Below are 22108 nucleotides of genomic sequence, written 5' to 3'. Positions count from 1 at the left end.
TTAATGTGTGTCATATTCAGCCTCCAGAAACACTTTGTGACGGCGGATATGACTACCAAAGCAGTAGTTATTCATGCTTACTATTTTCTTTGCCAAATATCTTCAAATTGTTATTGAAGTCCCAGCCCATTAGTTACAACGGTGTATGGAGCCTCTAGAAATATTCAATGGTCACCCTTTAATTTGCATATAAATGGATATAAATCGTTAGATCTCGATTCAACTGGGGATTTTAGAGAGATCCAAAATCTGCCTGAATTGGGATTTGGTGTAAGGGGAATTTCACCTCTAATCCTTTCTTAGACGTTATCCTATAAAACAAATTATTCTTTTCTTCAAATGAATAGTTTTGCAACGTTTTATTTTTACACCTGGGAGTCATTCCTAATTAAAGTCAGTTTAGGTCATCACTTTTATCTAAGTTGTAACCAGTGTTGATGTTTTAAAATGCCTTTTATACACTATATCTTAAATATTGTATCACTGTCTTAGATCCAGACTTCTTACAATCCCCAGCATTCCATCCTCTGAAACGGTGTCCCATGTAAGAAACATTGTGCTATTTGTAGCTGGCATAATTTTCTGTGCTATTAAGAATTCAGGCACTGAGGTCAGAGCTCTCAAGTCATGGACTGCAAGATTATCTGTCAATTAAATTAACCTCGACTGTGAACTCGTTACATCAGTCTGCTTGCCAGATTTTTTTGATATTCACTTCTATTCCACAATCTGCTGCTGTGAGAAATAAATTATAAAATTTACTCTATGTAAGCAGCAACTAATGAAGATTAGGTGGTGAGAGTACAAGTGTTTAAACTAAAAGTCCAGTTTTCAACAGTAATCATCATATCTGTGATATCAGTTAGACTTGGGCATGTTGATGGAATTATCTCACTGGCTTTTATGTTAGCTGTAAAACAAACACTTACTTCATCTTCATTTCCTTTCTGATATGGACTGTCAATCAGTTCTTCAAAATCTAAATCTTCAATATGATGATCCACCACTTTGTGATTTTCATCACGTAAAAGAGCTATCTGTGTAACTTTGTTCCTTAGTTCTTGGGTCAGCTGATTTATAAGTCTGCATGAAAGTAAAAATGTGTTCAGTTTGAAAATACTGAATGAAAATCTAAGTTTATAACGATAGGTTTATACACCCTGAGGGAATCTTGTTGTTTTCTGTGTAGGAGTACTGCACTCTTGTGTTGTATTAAATTGACATTAAAATCCTTTGCAGGTCAAAGAAGGAAAATATAGTTGCACTATGAATAGTGGATCTAATAGTCCAAAATATGCAGCACCACAGAGATGCATTATTGATGGGAAGATTTTGTACCAGAATAATAAAATTTCAATAATTCTAAGAAAAACAAGCAACTGTTAATGTTTCAATACTTAACTTTAAAAGCATTGCAATGGACCATTAAGATTACTTACTCAATATATACAAGAAATAATGGTTTGACTTAAGATTTTCAGGATATTATAAATATTATAGCTGTAGATAATGATATTGGCTATTTTTTGCTGAGCAGTGTATGATAAAAATATCAGGAATTTATTTGAATCTACTAAAAATAATACTTGAATTTATGTACAGCTTTACCACATTTTTTTTTTAACATTTAACAAACTGAAATACATCTGAATTACAGTTATTGCTTTTGTGGGGCCAGTTTAATATCTCCTTTAAACTACCAAACTCCTTGAAAATTCCACAAACTGAATAACCATCTATTAGTTTTTACACATTTATTTATAAAGATGGAAATATTGTTAATGATTATAGAATAACACCCTGATCTTCTTTAAATAATGCTTTGGATCCTTGAGATTTGCTAGAACATTTAACAACTCAATTCCACCCAGGAAAGTTAGCATTTAATTATTCACTTGTTGTTTCTTTTCATACCTGTGGCGCATTGGGCAGCATTTTTTACTGTTTCCTTAGCATTTGTCTGCTTTGTACAAGGCCGAGGTTGCTAGTTTGATGCTCAACCCAGAACGGATAGAAAGTGTGCAAGGGGCCAGTTGTATTTGAACCTGGGACCATTAACCTCCGTGTCCAGTGTTGATGCCATTACACTACCAGCCGGCATAATTGTGCACTTAGATCACAATAAAATTTTTGAAAATAATAATCAGAAAGGAAATCCTGAATTATTTTTTCAGAAATAGTCAAATCAAAATCCTTGCAGAAAAACATTAGTAACTGAGGCCCTTTCTCACAATCAATCTTCTCTCTTCAAACCAGTGCTTTTATTTCTAAAACATTATTTCAGTACAGTGGATTCCAGTTAACTGGGACACATCAGGACGAGTATATTTTGGCCCAATTAAGTGGCTACCCCAATTAGCTAAGTTTCATGGAAATATTTAAAAGGGTATAAAAAAGACAAACTACTATTTAACTGAGTAACAAATTAAATATTGAAATGAAATACAGAACAAAATAGAACACTATCACAAAATAGAACACAAAAAATGAATACTATTACAATACCATAAAACTGAGTATTAATTTCTGATAGTTATCGACAGAGGAATTCATCCAGTGTACCTGTCTGCTGCTGCATTCTTTTGATTTGACAGTAAAGGAACAAAATCAGCATAGACACCTAATGTGGATAATGGACTGCCTCCATACAATGCTATCAATGATCGCATACTCCAAATCTTCATTTTCATTGCAACATTCAAGATGATTGTTGATACCTTCAAATTCTTCATAGTTCCTGATTTGTTTTAGCAGTGAAATCGTTTCATATTTACTCATGGCCATTTCAGACATCTCCAAGCCTGAATGCCTGAAAAACAGTTCTGAATTCTTTTACTGCTTATTTCTTGCCAACTATTAGTTTTTGAGCACAAGCATATGCAACTGACATAATAGAAAAACTGTTCCTTCTAAGGGCAGTGCAGTGTCTAACTGCCACAAAACTGTATGCACCTGTCACTAGCTAAAAACTGCTAGGCAATAGTCCCCGGCCCCAATTAAATGGCACAGTGTCTGAAATAAATGAAGGGAATCCTAGCTATTTTCTCAATTTGTTTTTGTTCTTTAAGAGTTGTCCCAAATAAGTGGTTGCCCTGATGAACCAATTGTCAATTAACCGAAATCCACTGTACAGGTTTCATGCATTACCTGTCCTTTTCCATTAAAGCCTTTTCATTAGTTTCCCACAATTTTATATTCTCTTGGTTTTCCCAATTGCAATCATTCAGTTTCTTCTCCAATTCAAGAGATCGTAGTTTCTCAGTCTGCAAATTAGCAGTCATTTTTTCCACTTCATTTTTGGCCAATCTGGATTCCTGTTTTGAACAACAGAGATAGCAATTTTAGCTTTCTTTTTTTTATTTTTGAATTTACAAGTATCAGTTATAAATCAATGTTTGCCTCAGTCTGGTAAAATCTTTAATAATTTGGTTGCTACCTTCACAAAAAGATATTGTGATGAATATTTCATTTCCTGGAAAGTGAGTGGCATTCCCTTAAAAAATGGTGTCAACGTGTGCGTGTGCGTGTGTGTCCCAACACAATTCCCTGATTAAACTGTCTACAGTCAAATCAATAGTTTGAAGAGGGTACAGTATATACAACATAAGCAATTGAAATAAAAGATTGAAGAGTCTTATATTCATGCATATTTTTTTTCTCTCGCATCCAAATGGCTCTGTTCAATGGGTATTGCTGAGATGACCTAAAGGCTCTTGTATCTGATACTACTTTCCTGCACTGTAAAATGTGGCCTTTGGAACTGATGCTAAGACTGGAGAATTGGTTGAGTGTGGGGTTAGAGAGGGCCAGCTACCTCAATTAAAGGTTTGAGGCTTGTGGGTCAAGTCGGCCGGTAAGGTTAGTGGCTGGAGGAGCATGACTGCTATATCGTTGCCAAGAGATGGCTCTAACTAAATGATAGGGATCGTGAAGGTAGTTTGTCAGAAGGATCATCACCAGGAGTTGGTGGCGGAGAAAGGTGTGATAGATGATAGAGAATTCATGCAATATTAGGATCTCACCATCAACTTAGGGTTAGGGATTCGGTGGACTGGTGAATGAGACCATTGGAAAGGGACTGGCAGATTGTGTGTGCTGGGAGCTACAGTAATTGAGAAATCAGATGGTTGGAGGAGGTCAGTGGACCTTTTGTTGGAGTAGCAGATTCAATCCATTGGGGGCCGAAAAATACAAGGCAAGTCCAGAGATTCAAATGTAATTATATACTTGTCTTACAAGTATATTTGCCACACAATTGCAAAGATAAATACAGAATATATCTGTTTAATGGTCAAGCTTTGAGCCTTCATGAATCTAAATGATGGAATTCCATCACTTCATCTCTCTCATTTCCTTTAAGATGGTCCCCTTTAGCCAAACTTTTGATTACCTATCTTAATATTGTCTTGTGTCCATATTTGTCTAATTATACTGTGAAGGATTAGCTTGGGTTGCTTTACTACTGAATATGTAAATTAAAACAAGTGCTACCATTTTTGACGTATGAAGAGGGGAATGTTGTTGACCAGGTCTATTTATCGTTCACATTATGACACAATGACACCATGACTTATCTCCACTTCTGCCCTCAGACTGGTCACAGTCTCCTTTAGAAATGTAGTAACATTTAACTGTGGACCAAAGCCAAGTATAAAACTAATGGTTTTAATTTCCATGTGAGTTTTGTTTACTTTTTGCTGAGGCAAAATAACAAAGCAGAGTACTGAGACTGTAACCTTTTGACTTGGTGATGATGTTAAACAATCATGATCATAAAAGTACATCTTTTAAAAAGATAGGTGGCTTGGTAATTGGAACTACTTGTGAAAATGAGAGGAATGAAATTAAATCCTATGTGCAGGATTTGATTGATTAACTAAATTTACATTGTGTTCTGATATAATGATCTACTCCAAATAGTTGTAACAATAAAGGAAATCATCAACTGAGGCTGTGATGCTTCCTTTACCTACCTCTTGCAGAAGCTGGATTTTATTGTGCAAGATAGCTTGCACATGCTCAGTCTCCTGCTGCCTCTCTTCATATTTCTGGTGGATGTCAGCCTCATTTTGGTTACTCAGTTCTTCCACTGCTTTCCTGAGAGGCACAGAACAAGAGGAAAATTACTATTTATTCACATATCAAAAAATAATTTTAAGTGGACCATCTCATAAAACAATGTTGGAAATAGATAAATGTAATTGCCATTCAGAGCATGTATGTTCCCTGTCTTCCTTCTTATCAGAATTTTTGTAGGAAAGGAACATCAGTATAGCCCATCAATGATTGGTTTGTTATTTAAATTGTTACTATTTTGTTGGGTCAACAAAATTAATATAATGGTCAATTACACTGTTTTAAACCTTGTTCACAAATTTACGCTGTAGCCTCTTTCTGGGATTGCGACTCATTCGGATTCACGTTATTCTTAGAGAGCATCCTTAGTACAATGGGAAGTGGAAATTTCCCTTTTTTTCAATGTGCAAATCTGTATTTATGTATTAGTCTATAATTTGCATTGCCTTCCCTTCAATTCTGATAAATGCTAATATTAATTATAGACAAGGGAAGATACAGCAACATATTCACCTTTACAAAGATGCAACAGTTTATATGTTTTTAATATTAGACACAAAGCAGTTATATGTACTTTATATCAACAAAAGGTGTCTGACTGAAGAATAGTCAAAATACCAGCTATTCTTCAGTGTTTTCTTTTCAGATGACATGCCTCGTGTTCCAGGATAACCACTCTTCAACTGATTTTATTTTATTTTTTTATTTTGTTCTTTTCAAATCTTTTTATTATTATTATCCAAAATTAACAAGAGTACATCAAAGTAAGCAACACTTACAATGTCTCAAGAAAAAAAGCATTATTTTAAAGACTGAAAAATTTTTCGTGATTAAAAAAAACCTACTAAGCAAGAAAAAGTGGGAAAAAACCCCATTAGGTGTTCAACCCTGGAGCCATGTGTCATACAAAAAGCTTCTAAAGATAAACATCAAACCGCCAGCAAGAAAAAAAAAGTACCAAAAATTTACAATTAGATCGTGGAGGAAATCTGTCAATTAACTCAAATGATAACAATGAGCAAATGAACCCCATCTTTTCTCAAAATCAAACATAGGCTCAAAGGTTCAACTTCTAATTTTCTCCAAACTAAGACATAGCATCACTTGAGAGAACCATTGTGACAAAGTGGAAGCTGATGTATCCTTCCACTTCAACAAAATGGCCCTCCTAGCTACCAAAGTAACAAATGCAATAACATGTTGGTCAGACACAGAGATACCACGGATATTTTGAGGAATTATTCCAAAAAGCACAGTTAACTTGTTAGGTTGTAAATTAACTTTAAATATTTTAGAAATTGTCGATAAAACTGACTTCCAGAACTGTTCCAGTATAGAACAAGACCAAAACATGTGTGTCAGTGTAGCTGTCTCAGTTTTACATCTATCACAATAACTACCAACATTAGGGAATATTTTAGACAATCTCTCCTTCTTCAAATGGTAATAATATACAATTTTAAAATTAATCAGTGAATGACTAGCACAGGTCGAAGAAGAGTTAACCAGCTTCAGAATCCGTGTCCAATCCTCTGTCATAAAAGTCAAATTGAGTTCCTTTTTCCAATCTTGTTTAATCTTAAATAAAGGACGCTTATCCCATTGTAATAGTAAATTATAAATTCTTCTAATGGAACCCTTCAACGAAGGGTTCATATTCATAATAGTATCTAACAGGTCAGCATCCAATATGTAAGGAAAAGTACTTAAATATTTTTGTAAGAAATGTCTAACTTGAAGGTATTGTAAAAAGTGTGAGTATGAAAGAGAATATTTATCAGCTAATCGCTTTGCCTAATTTAAGAATGTATTACTGGGCTGTTAATGTGCGATACATGTCCTTTTGGTTATATTGGGTTGACAAGAACGATCGGCCAATTTGGGTAGACTTGGAATTGAAAGCTGTGAAACAGTTTTATTTAACCTCATCATTGGGAGCTGCTTTACCTATACAGTTAGCTAAAGTTGCTAATTTAAACTTAAACCCTGTGATTAAGCATTCTTTACAAACTTGGCTCCAGTTCTGCAATTTTTTTGATCTTAAAAAAATTAAACTTTGTAGTTTAATTTATCGAAATTACTTTTTTAAGCCTTCTTCGAGTGATCCAATTTTTTTACTTTGGAAAAATAAAGGTATTAATTCTTTTTTGGATTTATTTAAAGAAGATAGACTGATGTCTTTTGAAAATTAGTTGATAAATATTCTCGTTCAACTGATTTTAACTTCTCCAAGATAAAAAAAGGGAGAAATGGAAAGTTACTCTTAGGGAACATGTTGAAGACTGATTTTACATGTGGTTATGTGAATTCGCTAATAGGCTATAAGGATCAAAAGCAATGCATAGTAGGCCATTAATAATAAGTGGGTAGTATCTGAACTGTTCTGTGTTCACAGTCTGCCAACATGAATTGTGGCAGAAATATCAAAAATATTTAAGTAAACTGATTGTGCATTTTTAGAAGATGGACCCAGTGCCTGAAAAACACTTCATGCAGAATCTCCTCCACCACATACACCTCTTTCCATGTTCCAATATGCCTGCACCAATAAGAAAGTCATGTTTAGCTGCAAATGCAGTTAGGTCTGTTGACAGGTTCTGTTGTAGCCTCAATGGAGTTCACAGCTGTCATTAGCTATTAATATGCTGTGATGGGAGCAGAGGAGAGTATGTCCGTGGAGGCAGTACTGAAGTACAAACTCTTAGTCAGTTTCCAACATTCCTTCTGCCCCAGTTACACATGGTTTGTTGATAGATTACATTAGCAATTCAGAGTGCTGCTTATGAATGGCCTTTTTCCAATATTCTAGCTGACCTTGCTTCTATCTACAGATGCTCAACGTTGTTGGCAACATTTTAGGGTTAGTCATACATAACTTGTTGAAGCAAAATCTGAAACTGGGCAACACTATGTTGTGTTTTGAAGGTCACACAGGCTTGAACTCATTCACATAACACAACTGTAACAAGTAAATATTTTCAATATATTTTCATCTCAATACAAACTTCAAAACTTTGAAACTTCCACTCCTCAACAGATCTGCCATCTCTGTCAACACAACTACTTGTATCCATTTCCTATCCCAATGTCCCAGTGACAATTGGTCTGGCCCCAAATCGTTGACTCATTATTTCTTTCTGTAGATGTTGTCTGACCTGCTGACAAACTATCCAGTCCTTGAATGAATAAAAACTTAAAAACAGATATTTTGTCTGGACAACATGCTAGAAACACTCCACAGATCAGACAGCATCTAGAGAAAGAGAAACAGAGCAAATGTTTCTGATCTGGTTCTCTGACCTTAAAGATTAACTCTTTACTTTTGTTTTAACATTTAACTGGCCCTCAATCAGTTATAAATATATAAATACATCACAGAAAATTTCCCCCTTTTTTTCTGGGTTGTAAGATCATAACTACATCCAATTTGATGCTTACATTTTCTCTATTAACAATGATATTTGTCTCCTTTTCTGTCAATTTTGAGTCCAGTTCAATTGTCTATCTGGTGACTTATCCCTGAGCTTCATTACTTAGGTGTAAAAGTTTTCTTACTGATTTCCTTTCTTACTCTTGACCTTTCCCTTTTACATTTATGTCCTTGAATTTTCACTGTATTAAGCTTACAGTGTGACATATTGCTTGAAAGCATTTTGGTGATATGTTTTTGTTTTCAGAAATTTTGGATACATCTGAAGCCGTGATTGTACAATGAGCTCCTTTTCTGCACCACAAAAGCAAGAACATGCTTCCTACAAAGCCACTATACGAGCCACTTACTGTACTTAATTACATAGTCTTTCCTTCTGTCTTTTGAAATCTCATTGTCTTCAATTTAAAACTTCAATTCTTCTGGAAGGATTCTGCAATCTTGTGTTCTTGAGTCTTAGAATTCTATGATTTACTTATCCGTTCAAACATTTAACAAAAATCAAGTTGCCACTTTAAATTTGTAGCCATTGTAAATAATGCAATTATTAAAATTAATTAGAATATCAAATGAAAGAGAAGCTGACTGCACTTTCACAAACATGAATTTTTAGTAACTTCTGCAAACCAGTTTGATCTCTCTCACTGTATGCACCATTTAATGTAACGCAATTTTGGGGTATGCCTTCATCAAATTTGCATGGACAATCAGTACAGATGTGAATTAACTTTTCTGTGAAGAACCTGACAACATAATTGTCCTTACTTTTTACATTTGCAGCTCTTCACCATTCTGGCTCAGAATTTTCTGGCAGTGGTGCACTGCTTGTTCAAAGATTCCTTAGAGTGCTTCATACTATGCAAGTGGCTTCACATAGTGGGGCCAAAAACCCTGAAACAGTCTGAGGAAAGTTTAGCCTAGCACTCAAGTTTGGTGGACAGATTTTCCAGTGCAAACATTATAGAAAGGTAGGAAGTTAGTACTACATTGCTTGAATCCATGAAAAATGAAGAGATGGCGTGTCGACAGCACAATCTCAGGAAATGCCCATTTGGAAGTTCAGCACTTCCATGTCTGCACATTCTTGCATCAAAGGATTAAAATTTCTGGTATGTAGGAAGATGTCAACAGTTTCAAAGAAAATTGCTGGCATTTTAGAGGGAAGTCTAGCCCATTGCTTACTGTTAATTACTTGGAATTTGTGTGGTTGTACATATGTTGAAATTGCACTTACTGCACCATTTACAATCTATAATGTTGTGTGTTCCATTTATCAAGAAATTACATGAAATATTGCTCATTCAGTTCCCTGGAAGTATTAAGTAACACACAGTAGAAGTTTAACTGACTCCCACATAAGGATAGTCCGATCAAATGCTGATTTCATTAAATTGGCTCACTCCTAATGATCCAGGATTAGAGCAACTTTTCAGCTAACTAAACATTTATTATATTTCGGTTCAGAAGAAATTAGAAAGACAAATATATCGTAATTTAGTGCTGCATGGTTTTCTTCCACTTCCAAGATATAATGGAAATGGAAAGGACATTCAAATTCACCATATGTGTAAATATTTCTCACAGAATTAAAACTTTTAGATCTATTGGTGTTACAACCATGCAGATGTTCTATATTAGTCATGTGCAGGTCATGGCCAATAAATTTGTCAAGAGAAATGAAAAGACTGGCTAAACAGACTGCAAGATTTTAAGGATTCTTCGTGGACATGCTAAAACATGTCACGAAAAATCAGGAAGTCTTAGTTTAAAGCAATCCTCTGAAATAGGCATATCTTTTTCAGTGTTCACTTTGTAGGTGATTGATGAATTTCAAGACTTCATGTACATAAATATTTTTCGAATTTACATTCTCATTGTTTTCTCAACGTAAGTACTGAAAAAAAACACAGACATTGTAGGATAATACTGGAAGTATTCAGAAAATAAATAACTTTGGATCACTTCAGGCAAAAACCATGTCACTAGTAACCTTCTTTTGGTTGCTAGCAGCAGTAAGCATGAGATTGACAAGAAGTTACGAAACCGTTTAAATTAGTTGAAATCTGTGATAAAACTCTATTACAAGAAAACCTTCAGATGCTGGAAATCCAAGCAGCATACACAAAATGCTGGAGGAACTCAGCAGGCCAGGCAGCATCCATGGAAAAGACATTTCAGGCTGAGACCCATCGCCAGGACTCTAAAACCCTATTAACTATTTCTGTTTAAGATAAAACTAAATGATATATGATGACAGTCTATTCTTAAGTAATAGGGATAACACTATTCGATTTGAAAACATTGACTTGCATGTTATGTATTACAGACTTCTGAGTTGTTGATAATTAAGTTCATTTAAAAAAATCCTTAAAATTCCATCTTTACATCAACTGAAACTGCCATAATGACAAGGGCTTAGATGGGGTGAAATTAGTTAAATCTGTCTAGAAAGAGCTAAGAAATTAATGGAAATTGAATGAGGATGTCTTGGAATTATCCATATACAAAAGAGGATGTACTAATCATCTTAAAGCATATTAATATGAATAATTCCTTGAGACCTGACCAAGTGTATCCTGGGACATGTTGGAAAGGTAGGGAAGAAACTGCAGGGGAAGTGGCGTCATCTTTATCCATGGGTGAGGTACCAGAAGACTGAAAGGTGGCAATCGAATGTTGTGCATCTATTTGAAAAGGCTACAAGGACAAACCTGAGCCAATGAGTCTGAGATCAGTGGTGAAAAGTTACTGGAGGTGATTCTGAGGGACAGGATCTATCTGCAATTGGAAAGGCAAGGGTTAGTCAATATGGCTTTGGGCGTGAAAAATTGCTTCTCACAAATTTGATTGAGATATGTGAAGAGGTGACAAGAGAATTAATGAGGGTAGGCTGGTAGATGTCTACATGGACTTTAACAAAGCTTTTGATAAGGTCCTGCATGGTATACTACTGGGAAGATTAGATCCCATAGGAACCAAGGTTAGCAAGGTTTTCAATTGGATGAAAAATTAGCTTCCTGGAAGGAGTCTAAGGATGATAGTGAAGATGTTTTTTTTTCCAAATTGGAGCCTAGTGACCAGCGGTGTAGCACTGGGATATCTGGTGGGTCCACTGTTGTTTTGTAATCTACATTAACAATCTGGGTGGCAATGTGGTTAACATGGATAGTAAATTTGCAGATGATATCAAATATGTTATAAGGAGAGGTGTGTAGGTCTGGAGCATTGGACGTTAAAGGGTAACATTATAGAGGTATACAAACTCATGAAAATCCTTCTCCAAATTTTGGATGGAGTAGGGGGAGGCTGTGAGCCTAAAGGCCATAGGTTTAAAGTGAGAGGGGGAGGATTTAAAAGGGACCTGAGCAGTGACTTTTTTTTAAAACACAGAGGATGATGGATACATGGAATGCACTGCCTGAGGATGCTATTGAGGCAGGTACAATTACAAAGTTTAAAATACATTTTGATAGGGGTTTGGAAAGATATGGACAAATGCAGACAAATGGAATTAGCTCAGGTAAACAACTTGGTCAGCATGAACGAGTTGGGCCAAAGAAGCTTGTTTCCAAGCTCTATCACTCTATAACTCTAACAGCTCTTATAAAACTAATCCAAATAACATAACTTGGTTTGGTGTTATACAATACACTTAGGGAACTGCACTTTTCACCTTAGACGAGAAAGTGCATTGGAAAATCACTCACCTCTTTCCTCAATACCACTTACATCTATCACTTACATTCACTTTAGATTGTCTGAAATTGCAGTTTAGAAATAGCAGATGTACTTTTGACAACACTCAGGGGATGCTACAACTAAGCATGCATGATATTTACATTCTGTCACCACTTGTCTTGAGTGTTGCAGAGGTGGTGCAGAGTCAAAGTCAAAATAAATTTATTATCAAAGTAAATGCATTTTGCCATTCATTACCTTGAGATTAATTTTCATGTAGGCATTTACAGGAAAATAAAGAAATACAATAGAATTTGTGAAAAACTACACATAAATAAAGACTGACAAACAACCAACGTGCGAAAGAAGATAAATTGTGCACATAAAAAATACTGAGAACGTGAGTTGTAGAGTCCTTGAAAGTGAGTCTGTGGATTGTGGAATCAGTTCAGAGCTGTAGTGAGTGATGATGGATGCTATTTTCTTGTGGCAGTGCTCCATTTAAATGTGCTCATTGGTGGGGAGGGCTTTGTCTGTGATGGTTTGGACTGTAACCACTTTATTTAAAGTTAATGCCATGTTACAAATTGCATTTTCGTACAATCTGTCACAGCTCATTACACTGCCACAGGATTACACAGATAAGAAAACCAGAGGTAGATTATCTCTGCAGCTATCCATGATGTGGGGCACCATGGTAGCATAGTGGTTAGAACGACACTATTACAGCTTAGGGCATTGGAGTTCAGAGTTCAATTCCAGCATCCTACATAAGAAATCTTGTACGTTTTTCCTATGTGTGCATGGGTTTCCTCTGGGTGCTGCAGTATACTCCCACAGTCCAAAAGACGTGCTGGTTAATAGGTTAAATTATCCTGTGATTAGGCTAGGGTTTGAATAGTGGCTCGGTGAGCAGGAAGGGCCTGTTCCACACTGTATCTCCAAACAAAAGAAAATAAATGTGACTGGAATATGTACAGCAGCATGTAATTACAAATGTCCGAGGAGAATCACAATTGACAACAGTAAGTAGTAAATTGTCACACTGAAAAAGTTGAAAATACTCATGGGGAAGAAAACTTCAGAAATTGAAAATCTGAAACAAGGAAATGCTGGGAAGTTTCAGCTGACCAGGTAATATTGATGGAAAGAGAAACAAGTGGCATAAAACTGCAACAAAAAAAAAGCCTCTGCGAATACAAGAAGAAAGCTCAAAATTCAATGTGTCCTAAATTTTAAAGTAATTCATTGAAGCCTTGCTGTGGCAGGACTATTGGAGCTCAGGTTACTTGGTAATCAGCAGGGTGAAGTGGAAAGCAGGTGTGTCAGCCGATGGGAGTTTGTATAATCACCCACAGGAACATTCTGCGCCAGAACCATTTATAGTATCACGTACCCTGTGCAGCTGTGTTACCAGCTGACTCCATGATCAAAAGATGTGAAAGATACTTGTAAAGATTGAATTATAATGCACCAGCAAAGCAAAAATAACACAGGCAAGGACAAAATAATCCCACTTTGTCATGCCTTGGCCATCTAAAGAAAGTGGTATATACATTAGTTAATTCAGAAGTTAAATGAGCAGTACACAATTATCAGTTATTCTCCAGAGGCATTTAGTAAAGCAATGTGGTCTCTACCTGCTTCTATTCTGTTTACCTTGCTGTTTCTTACTGTCCCTTGTGTTTTTTCCTACTTTGTTGCCACTTTCTGTTCTCTTCAATTTCCCTTTTCCCAAATGCCAATTATGCTTTTCCTTCTGTCCCTTTTCTGCCTCCAATTCTTCATGCTTCTACCTCCAACCCATGCTGTTTTATCTCCTAACATTGTCTACATTTCACTTTCTATTCACTCTCATTTTTATCTGCTTCCCTACCCCACCTCTCACTGAACTCTCACAACAAACCTTGTTTTCTCCCTGCTGCCCTTCCCACTGTCAGCCAATTTGACTAAAGGCACAATAGCGTAGTGGTTAGCGTAACTCTTTATAGCAGCAGCAAATGGAAGATTGGGGTTCAATTCCCACCGTACTCTGTAAGGAGTTTGTACGTCCTCCCTGTGACCTTGTGGGATTCTCCCGTGTGCTCCCGTTTCCTCCCACATTCCAAAGGTGTATGGATTAAGGTCAGTAAATTGTGGCCACTTACGACACTTACAGGCTGCCCCAAGCACATCCTTGGAATGTGCTGATTGTTGACATAAAAGATGCATTTCACTGCATGTTTTAATATTTCAATGTGTCGTACATGAGACAAATAAATCTAATCTTTAAATCTCTGGCACTGTCCCAGATTCATTTGGTTCCTTTAAAGACTACTGACAATGGCTGTTTCCGATCACTGTCTTGAAAGTGATGTTTTCCTACATTATTTTCAGGAGGTGGGTATAGCCACACCTCTAAAGATCAGTCACCCCAGACATAAATGTGCATCTCTTCTGATCAGAGTCAATATTGAGAGAGATTTCAACTCACTAAAAAAGCTCTGTAAAAACTCTGGAGGAATGTCTGTGAGGCATATACCCTGAACATATTCTTTCCTTCCCTTAGAAATAATGAGAGTTGCAATGGAACACAGATGTCATATACCGAATACTGACAATATAGTCAAAGGAAGAGGGTTGACTATCTTATCTGCCCATCCCTGACACACCCAGGATGTTGCTAAAAGTAATTAATCAAAAGAGAATAACCAGTATACAGTATTCATAGTGTCACCAGCATGGGGATTATACTTAAATGCATTCTGCTGATTGTCTGTATTTGATCCAGTTGATTTCCCAAGTCAGTCTTCCATTATCCAAAACATTCTTCAAACAGCCCACAGATGGTCTCTATTCTATGACATCTGCAAAAGGCATTCTCTCCAAATGAGTGTGAATCAGAAAAAAGATACAGTTGTCTAACAAAGCAGAAACAGAACTTGGATTTTAACATCATATTCCAATTATTTGGACCTTACATAGTGAACTGTAGGGCACCAAGGAGTATGGCCAAACAAAAGGATCTGGGAATATAGATTGAAAGTGCTATCACAGGTACTGTAGATAGTGTCATAAAGGAAGCTGTTGGCACATTGGCCTTCATAAATCAATGTATTGAGTACGGGAGTTGGAATATTATATTGAAGTTGTATAAGACATTGGTGAGGCCAAATTTGGAGTATTATGTGTAGTTCTGGTCACCACCCTATAGGAAAGGTATTAATAAGATTAAAAAAGCATAAAGAAAGTTTACAAGAATGTTGCTGGGACTTGTGAGTTATAGGGAAGGATAGAATAGGTTAGGACTATATTCCCTGGAGTATTGGAGAATGAGGGGAGATTTGATACAGGCATACAAAATGAGAGGTATGGATCGGTTTCAGCAGGCTTTCTACATTGAGATTGGGTGACATAGAACTAGGGTCATAGTTTAAGGGTCAAAGGTAAAATATTTAAGGGGAACCCGAGGGGGATCTTTTTCACTCAGTGGGTGGTGCAAGTGTGGAATGAGCTGCCAGCAGAAGTGGTGGATGCTAGTTCCATTGCAATATTTAAGAGAAGTCTGGATAAGTACATGGATGGTAGGTGTATGGTGGGCAGGTGTGGGTCATTGAGACTAGGCAGAATAACAGTTAGGCATGGACTAGATGGGCCGAAATGCATGTTACTGAGCTGAGGCACTTTATGACCAGCATAAATCGTCATAATCTTTGTTAGTCTTTCAACAGCTTCAAAACAATTTAGTTCTTAAAGTAGATTTAATCTCAATTAATAAGACTAGATGGATGGATTTTAGCCAGACAAGGCAGATCTCAGTGAAAGGCCGATTAAGCCTGAGGGCTAACTGGCATAATGCTGTTTCTATGTTCCTAATCCCAACTCACTGGCATGTCAGTTGACCTCAGTTTATTACAGATGGCCTTAGCACCACTTGCCTTAGGGAAAGGAAATATCAGCCAGGATGCCTGTTCCTTATTGCTATCTAGTGACTGTGGTGGAACGTATCCACTCTGACTTCAGGGAATAAACCCAGATCAGATTTGAATGCTGTTCCTGATGAATGCCTCGCATTCAGGAACAGAAAACAATCACATCTGTTTTTAAGAAAAGAAAGGAGAAAATTAAGGCATTATTAGGAAAAGCTATATTCCACTTAAAAGGAGAAATCTTAAATCCAAGTTGACGCTGGTACATGGCTCCCTGTATTCTGTAACAAAGAAATAAGACAAGACTGCTGTAAGTATGATAATGGAAGATGAATAGTTTATGAAAATTGTAAAGAAGGTTTTCATTGCACTTTAAGCCTTCTGAAAAAAGTATTAAGACTGTTCTATCATTTGACATTGGTTTTAGTGGGGAAACAGCTGGTTATATCAAGTTGCATTTGCCTGGAATCTGTATAATATAATCTAGCTCTATACTGGACTATATATAGAAACACACATCAGGAGTTCAGAATGGAGTAATTTGCTAGAGGGGATTTATAGTGGCGACAATGTACTGTTCAGTCTTCCTAGTAAAGCAGCTGTTAAGAGAAACAAACACAATTTCAGGGTCCAGTAATATTTATTGGTGATGATAACTGCCTGGCTTTACTTACATTGGAAATCAAAAACAATCTGCGTCTATCTGCACAATTTGTGTATTAAAAATATTAGAAACTTGCTAAACTAACAGGAATTCCAAATGACTTCAAAAATTGGAATCCTGAACTATGAAAATAAATATTTAACAAATGGGTCTTTGTTGGCATGGCTAAGTGTTATGTATGGCAGAAGGTCACAATCTTTGAAACTGTTCAGTGATTCTGGCTGACAAGTGTGACAATTCAGATGAAATGGATACAAACCCCACAGGGATGCAGAAACCTTGGGCCTTAGCCTGGCATTGGAGTTCACAGTGCCCTTATTATGGAGCTGTGCCTCAGCATGCCTACACTGAACATGCTCATTGATGCAAAAGGGTTCAAGATCAAGGACTCTTCATACCAAGAAATTTCACTTGTACTGATTAAAAGAAGGAGTTTTAGATTTTCAGGCTGGTATGTTCCAATGAGGGAGGGAAATTGTGTGAATGGCCCCATTTGTGGTTGTGTGGCCAAAGTAAATGGGTGTGTTCTCATCTGATCTCCCCTTCCCAGTGGATGCCAATCAGGAGACAAACCCTAAAATGATAGAGAGATATTATTAGAAGTAAGTGCTTTCTTAAACAATATCTGCCTGGTTGAGTTCTGTAACTTAGCTCAAACCAAACACAGAATTTGGACTCTTTTTAAAGTAGAAACAAAAAACTGGTGAAAATACTCAAATGATCAGACAGCAACTGTGGAGATAGATGCAGTATTAGTGTTCCAAGTTGATTGGCTTTCATGGCAACAAGAAAAAGACAGAATCAAAACACATTTTCAATTCCAGAGAGATGTGGGGAGAGTGAAAAAAGTAAAAGAGAAGATCTATGGTAGGCTGGAGATCAGGCAGTGGTGGCGTTGGGACATGTAAAGGAAGGTGAAAGTGCAATGAGGAGGAGGTGAATGAAATCTGAACCTTTGAGGGGTAGAGGATAAAGAACTCTGAAATCCAAGACTGAAATGGCTAATTATCTGAAACTGTTAAACTTCATGTCACATCCTGAAGGCTGTATTGTATCATGTCCAAATATAAGGACCTGTTCCTTGAACTTGGACCATTATAGGAGGACAAAGTCAGAGAGGTCAAAGTGGAAGTGGAATGAGGAATCAAAGTGACTGGCAACAGGAAGCACACGGTTACCCTTGCAGTCAAAAGGCAGTGTTCTGCAAAGATGATTACACAATTTGCATTTGGTTTTCCTAATGCAGAAGAGATCACATCATAAGTACCAAATGCAGTAAAGAGGAAGAAATACAAGTAAATTGTAGGTTTATCTGGAAGGAACCTTTGGTGCTCGGACAGGATGACAGAGGTAAAATAGTAGGGGTTGCATCTCTTATAGTTACTGCATATGGTGATGTGCCATGAGAAAGGGCGTAGGTATTGGTGGAGGAAAAAGACTGGGCTTAGCATGTTATAGAAACAATGCTGGAAGGGCAGGAGATGGTATGCTTGATGCTGGCATCAGTTTGAAGGTGTCACAAATGACTTATCCGTTGAAGGAGCAAACTTGTAATAGAAGAAGAACCATCCTTATTTTCTGGGTGATAGGAGTGAGGATGAGTGCAGAAGTTCTGGAAATGGAATAGAAAATAAAATGATGAAACAATGTACAGGGAGGAGGTCAAACACCTAGAGAGCTGGTGCAGGGATAACAACTTGATGCTTAATGTCACCAAAACCAAGGAGATGATCGTCGATTTCAGACGGTCTCAGCCTGAGCACACACCCCTCAGCATCAGCGGCTCCACAGTGGAGAGAGTGGAAAACACCAAGTTCCTTGGGGTGCAGATCTCGGACAATCTCACCTGGTCCAGGAACACCACTGGGATTGTGAAAAGGGCCCAGCAGAGATTACACTTTCTGAGGAAGCTTAAACAAGCATCACTCCCCACTAACATCTTAACTACATTCTACAGAGGCGTGGTTGAGAGTGTGCTGACCTTTTGCATCACAACCTGGCACTCCAGCTGCAGTGTTGTCAACAAAAAAGCCTTGCAGAGGGTGGTTAGGGGAGCAGAGAAGGTTATTGGGGTCTCCCTACCTTCTGTCCAAGACCTTTTTCAGAGTCGATGCCTCCAGAAGACACGGTACATCATTAAAGACCCCTCACACCCTCTCCATGAACTGTTTGTTCTCTTGCCATCAGGCAAACATTACAGGAGCATCAAAACTAAAACCACAAGGCTACTAAACAGCTTCCTCCCACAGGCAGTCAGACTGCTAAATAGCTGCTGTACCTGACTCTGCTTTGGACACTTTTAACTTGCACTGGACACTTATAACTTGATTTTAACTGACATGTGGCTGTTGTGTTTTACTATTTATTGTTATGTTTATTATTTAGTATTGCGTTTGTTATGTTATGCTCCTGAGAAACGCTGTCTCGTTCTGCCCTGCAGAGCTGATGTATGGTTAGAATGACAATAAAGTTTTTTGAATCTTTGAATCTTGAAAAATCTTGAATCAGTTGAGAGTCATGTCAACAGCAGTGGTGTGAAGTGACAGTTGAGGAGTTAGAAATATATATTGGAAGTGCTGGTATGGAAAATAAAATTGTTGATAAAAAGTATGGTAGACAGAAACTGGAAAAGTGAAATGGAATTCTTACGGAAGGCAAGATTGAAGGAAGTGTAATCAGGTAATGTTGTCTATTAGTAGGTACGTTAGTAGTCAGTATCCTGTGTGCATGTTGGCTGGATTGGACTCAATGGTCTTGAGTTAATTATACATTGTAATCCCTATACTCAATGTTAGCACCTGTTCTGTTGATTAAATGTCATCTCAAACAGCTTAGCAGGGGACTCTGTTTAAGGGCAATTAAAGATGGGCAATAAATGCTGACATTATGTGTGTCTGATCTTAAAAGAAGTGAATAAATAGTAAAATGAAATTTAACCAATTAGGTCTTTTATGGACATTGTAAGAATTACATATAGGCAACCGTTAGTCTCATGAGACCATGGATTTGCGCCTTGGAAGGTTTCCAGGGCGCAGGCCTGGGCAAGGTTGTATGGAAGACCAGCAGTTGCCCATGCTACAAGTCTCCCCTCTTCACGCCACTGATGTTGCCCAAGGGAAGGACATTAGGACCCATACAGCCTGGCACCGGTGTCGTCGCAGAGCAATGTGTGGTTAAGTGCCTTGCTCAAGGACACACACGCTGCCTCAGCCAAGGCTCGAGCTAGCGACCTTCAAATCACTAGACAAATGCCTTAACCACTTGGCCACACACCAAGAATCATAGGAGGCCTAGAAATAGCTTTACTTCATTTTATGGTGTTAAAATTACTTTGTGCATCACCCTGATATTTTCAAAAGTCAGATGAAGATTATGATCTTTTATTACAAAATTTTTAGTATAGTGTTATCAGGGTTAGTCAGGTTGTAAGAATGCACTGTGTCACGTTCAGTTCACTGTTCGACTAATCAACTACAACTTCACACAGCTGCTGACTCCTCTTCTTGCCTTTGTGACCTCAGCAGCCAACTGCTAAAGAGACTCAACACGATAAAAATACCCTTCTAGCAGGTGGGAGGAATATTGTTTGCAGAATGTCTTCTTCTTGGGTAACCTCTCAGGATCAAGAATGCCTTGCTTTCATTCTGGTTTTTCTGTTCTGAGGTGGGTACTGCAGATCTGTCCACAAATGAGGTGGGAGCTTGGGAAGTAGTGTGCTCCTTCTACCACTTATGCATGGCTTCATGTTCTCCAGATGGATTGTCTTGAGGTGCTCAGCAGCATCCCAAATTCCCCTTCTTGATGTTGAGTCAGAGATTCCTAGGAGTTGGTGGGGATGTTGCACAGAATTTAATAATTTTCTCTATCTACTCAGTAATTTCTTCTCATCCTAGAGCTCAGGATAAATGCTGCAATGATGGAAGTTGTGATGAATTAGGCCACAGGTTCTGGATAGGTTAGAGATTAACAGTACACAAGATTAAGAGCACACTAAGAGGGCACTGACAAATGGTGACTCTTTGCATGAAGTTCCAATGGGAATAATCAAATATTCCCATTTAGGCCTAGCTGAAATCCACAGTCACAGATATGCATACGTCAGTAATCAGCATTGCTTTAAGACGTTTAAAAAATCTATCAATACTCAAAATCGACGAACCTTGGAAACTAGAAATTAGTCGCAAGTGCAGTTCCCCTTTAAGAAAATAGAAGCGCTGGTCTACATATGATTGAAATGCCAGGGGCTTCGAACTACCTCTGCCCCTCCCCTCCCCACTCCCAACTATCCTACTGGTGAATGTACAGTCTCTGTAGACAAAATTGAAGACCTCAGAGCAAGATTGCTGGACCAGAGAGGCATCAGGGACTGCTATGTACTCTGCTACATGGAAATATGGCTATCGCCCACCATTTTAGAAGCAACACAGCAGCCCGATGGCTTCACCATTCTCTGCAAATACAGGTCAGCTCCATCTTTCAATGGTAGAGAAGGTGGAGTGTGCTTTATGATTAACTCATCTTTGTACACAGACATGACAATTGCCTCAGTCCTGCTCACCTGACCTGGAACATCTAGCGGTCAAATGTCATCCTTTTTATCTGCCAAGGGAGTTTTCTGCCACCATTCTGGTAGCAATGTACATTCCACCCCAGGCCAACATCAGGCAGGCACTAGAGAAGCTGAGCATCATGATCAGCAGTCACAAAACAGTATACCCTGTTGCCTTCCCTATCATTGCAGGTGATTTCAAACAGGCCAGCTTGAAGAAGTCCCTGAACAACTACAACCAATATATCACTTGTGGAACTAGAGGAGCCAACGCACTTGACCACTGATACATCATCATCAAGAATGCTTACCGTGCTATCCCACATCCACACTTTGAAAAGTCTAATCACCTGGCTGTACTTCTATTCCTAGACTAAAGGCTGCAGCACCAGTTCAGCTGGTAGTGTGGTGTTTCAACAGCCTTGCATTCAATATCAGTAAGACCAAGGAATTGATTGTGGAACTCAGGAAAGAAACACACACCCGTCCTCATTGAGGAATCTGCAATGGAAAGGGGGAGCGGTTTCAAGTTACTATGTTTCAACATCTACCCTGAAGGTCTATCCTGGTCCCAACATATTGACGCATTACAAAGAAGGCACAACAGCGACTGTATTTCATTATGAGTTTGAGGAGACTTGGTATGTCACCAATGATACTCGCAAATTTCTATCGATACACCATGGAGATTGTTGCAACACCATCTGGCATGCAGGTACCACTACATAGGATTGGAAAAAAACTGCAGAAACTCAGCCAGCTATATCATGGGCACTAGCCTCCCAGCATTCTCAAAAGGCGAT

At 37.8% G+C, this 22108-nt stretch overlaps 1 protein-coding gene across 2 annotated transcripts in view; it reads right to left on the bottom strand.

Annotated features, from left to right (window-relative positions):
- pde4dip (phosphodiesterase 4D interacting protein) overlaps positions 1-22108 on the bottom strand; it is a 440914-nt gene that overhangs the window by 187198 nt on the left and 231608 nt on the right. For both annotated transcript variants that reach the window (XM_063064080.1, XM_063064082.1), the window contains 3 exons: positions 4974-5097; positions 3148-3314; positions 930-1083 (listed from right to left, as the gene is read on the bottom strand). In XM_063064080.1, coding sequence (XP_062920150.1) covers positions 930-1083; positions 3148-3314; positions 4974-5097 — 445 coding nt within the window. The remainder of the gene's footprint in view (positions 1-929; positions 1084-3147; positions 3315-4973; positions 5098-22108) is intronic.

The sequence above is a fragment of the Mobula hypostoma genome, chromosome 12, assembly GCF_963921235.1.
Source record: "Mobula hypostoma chromosome 12, sMobHyp1.1, whole genome shotgun sequence".
NCBI classification, from domain to species: domain Eukaryota; kingdom Metazoa; phylum Chordata; class Chondrichthyes; order Myliobatiformes; family Myliobatidae; genus Mobula; species Mobula hypostoma.
The sequence above is the reverse complement of the archived record's forward strand: the minus strand, read 5'-3'. Positions and strand labels throughout refer to the sequence as shown.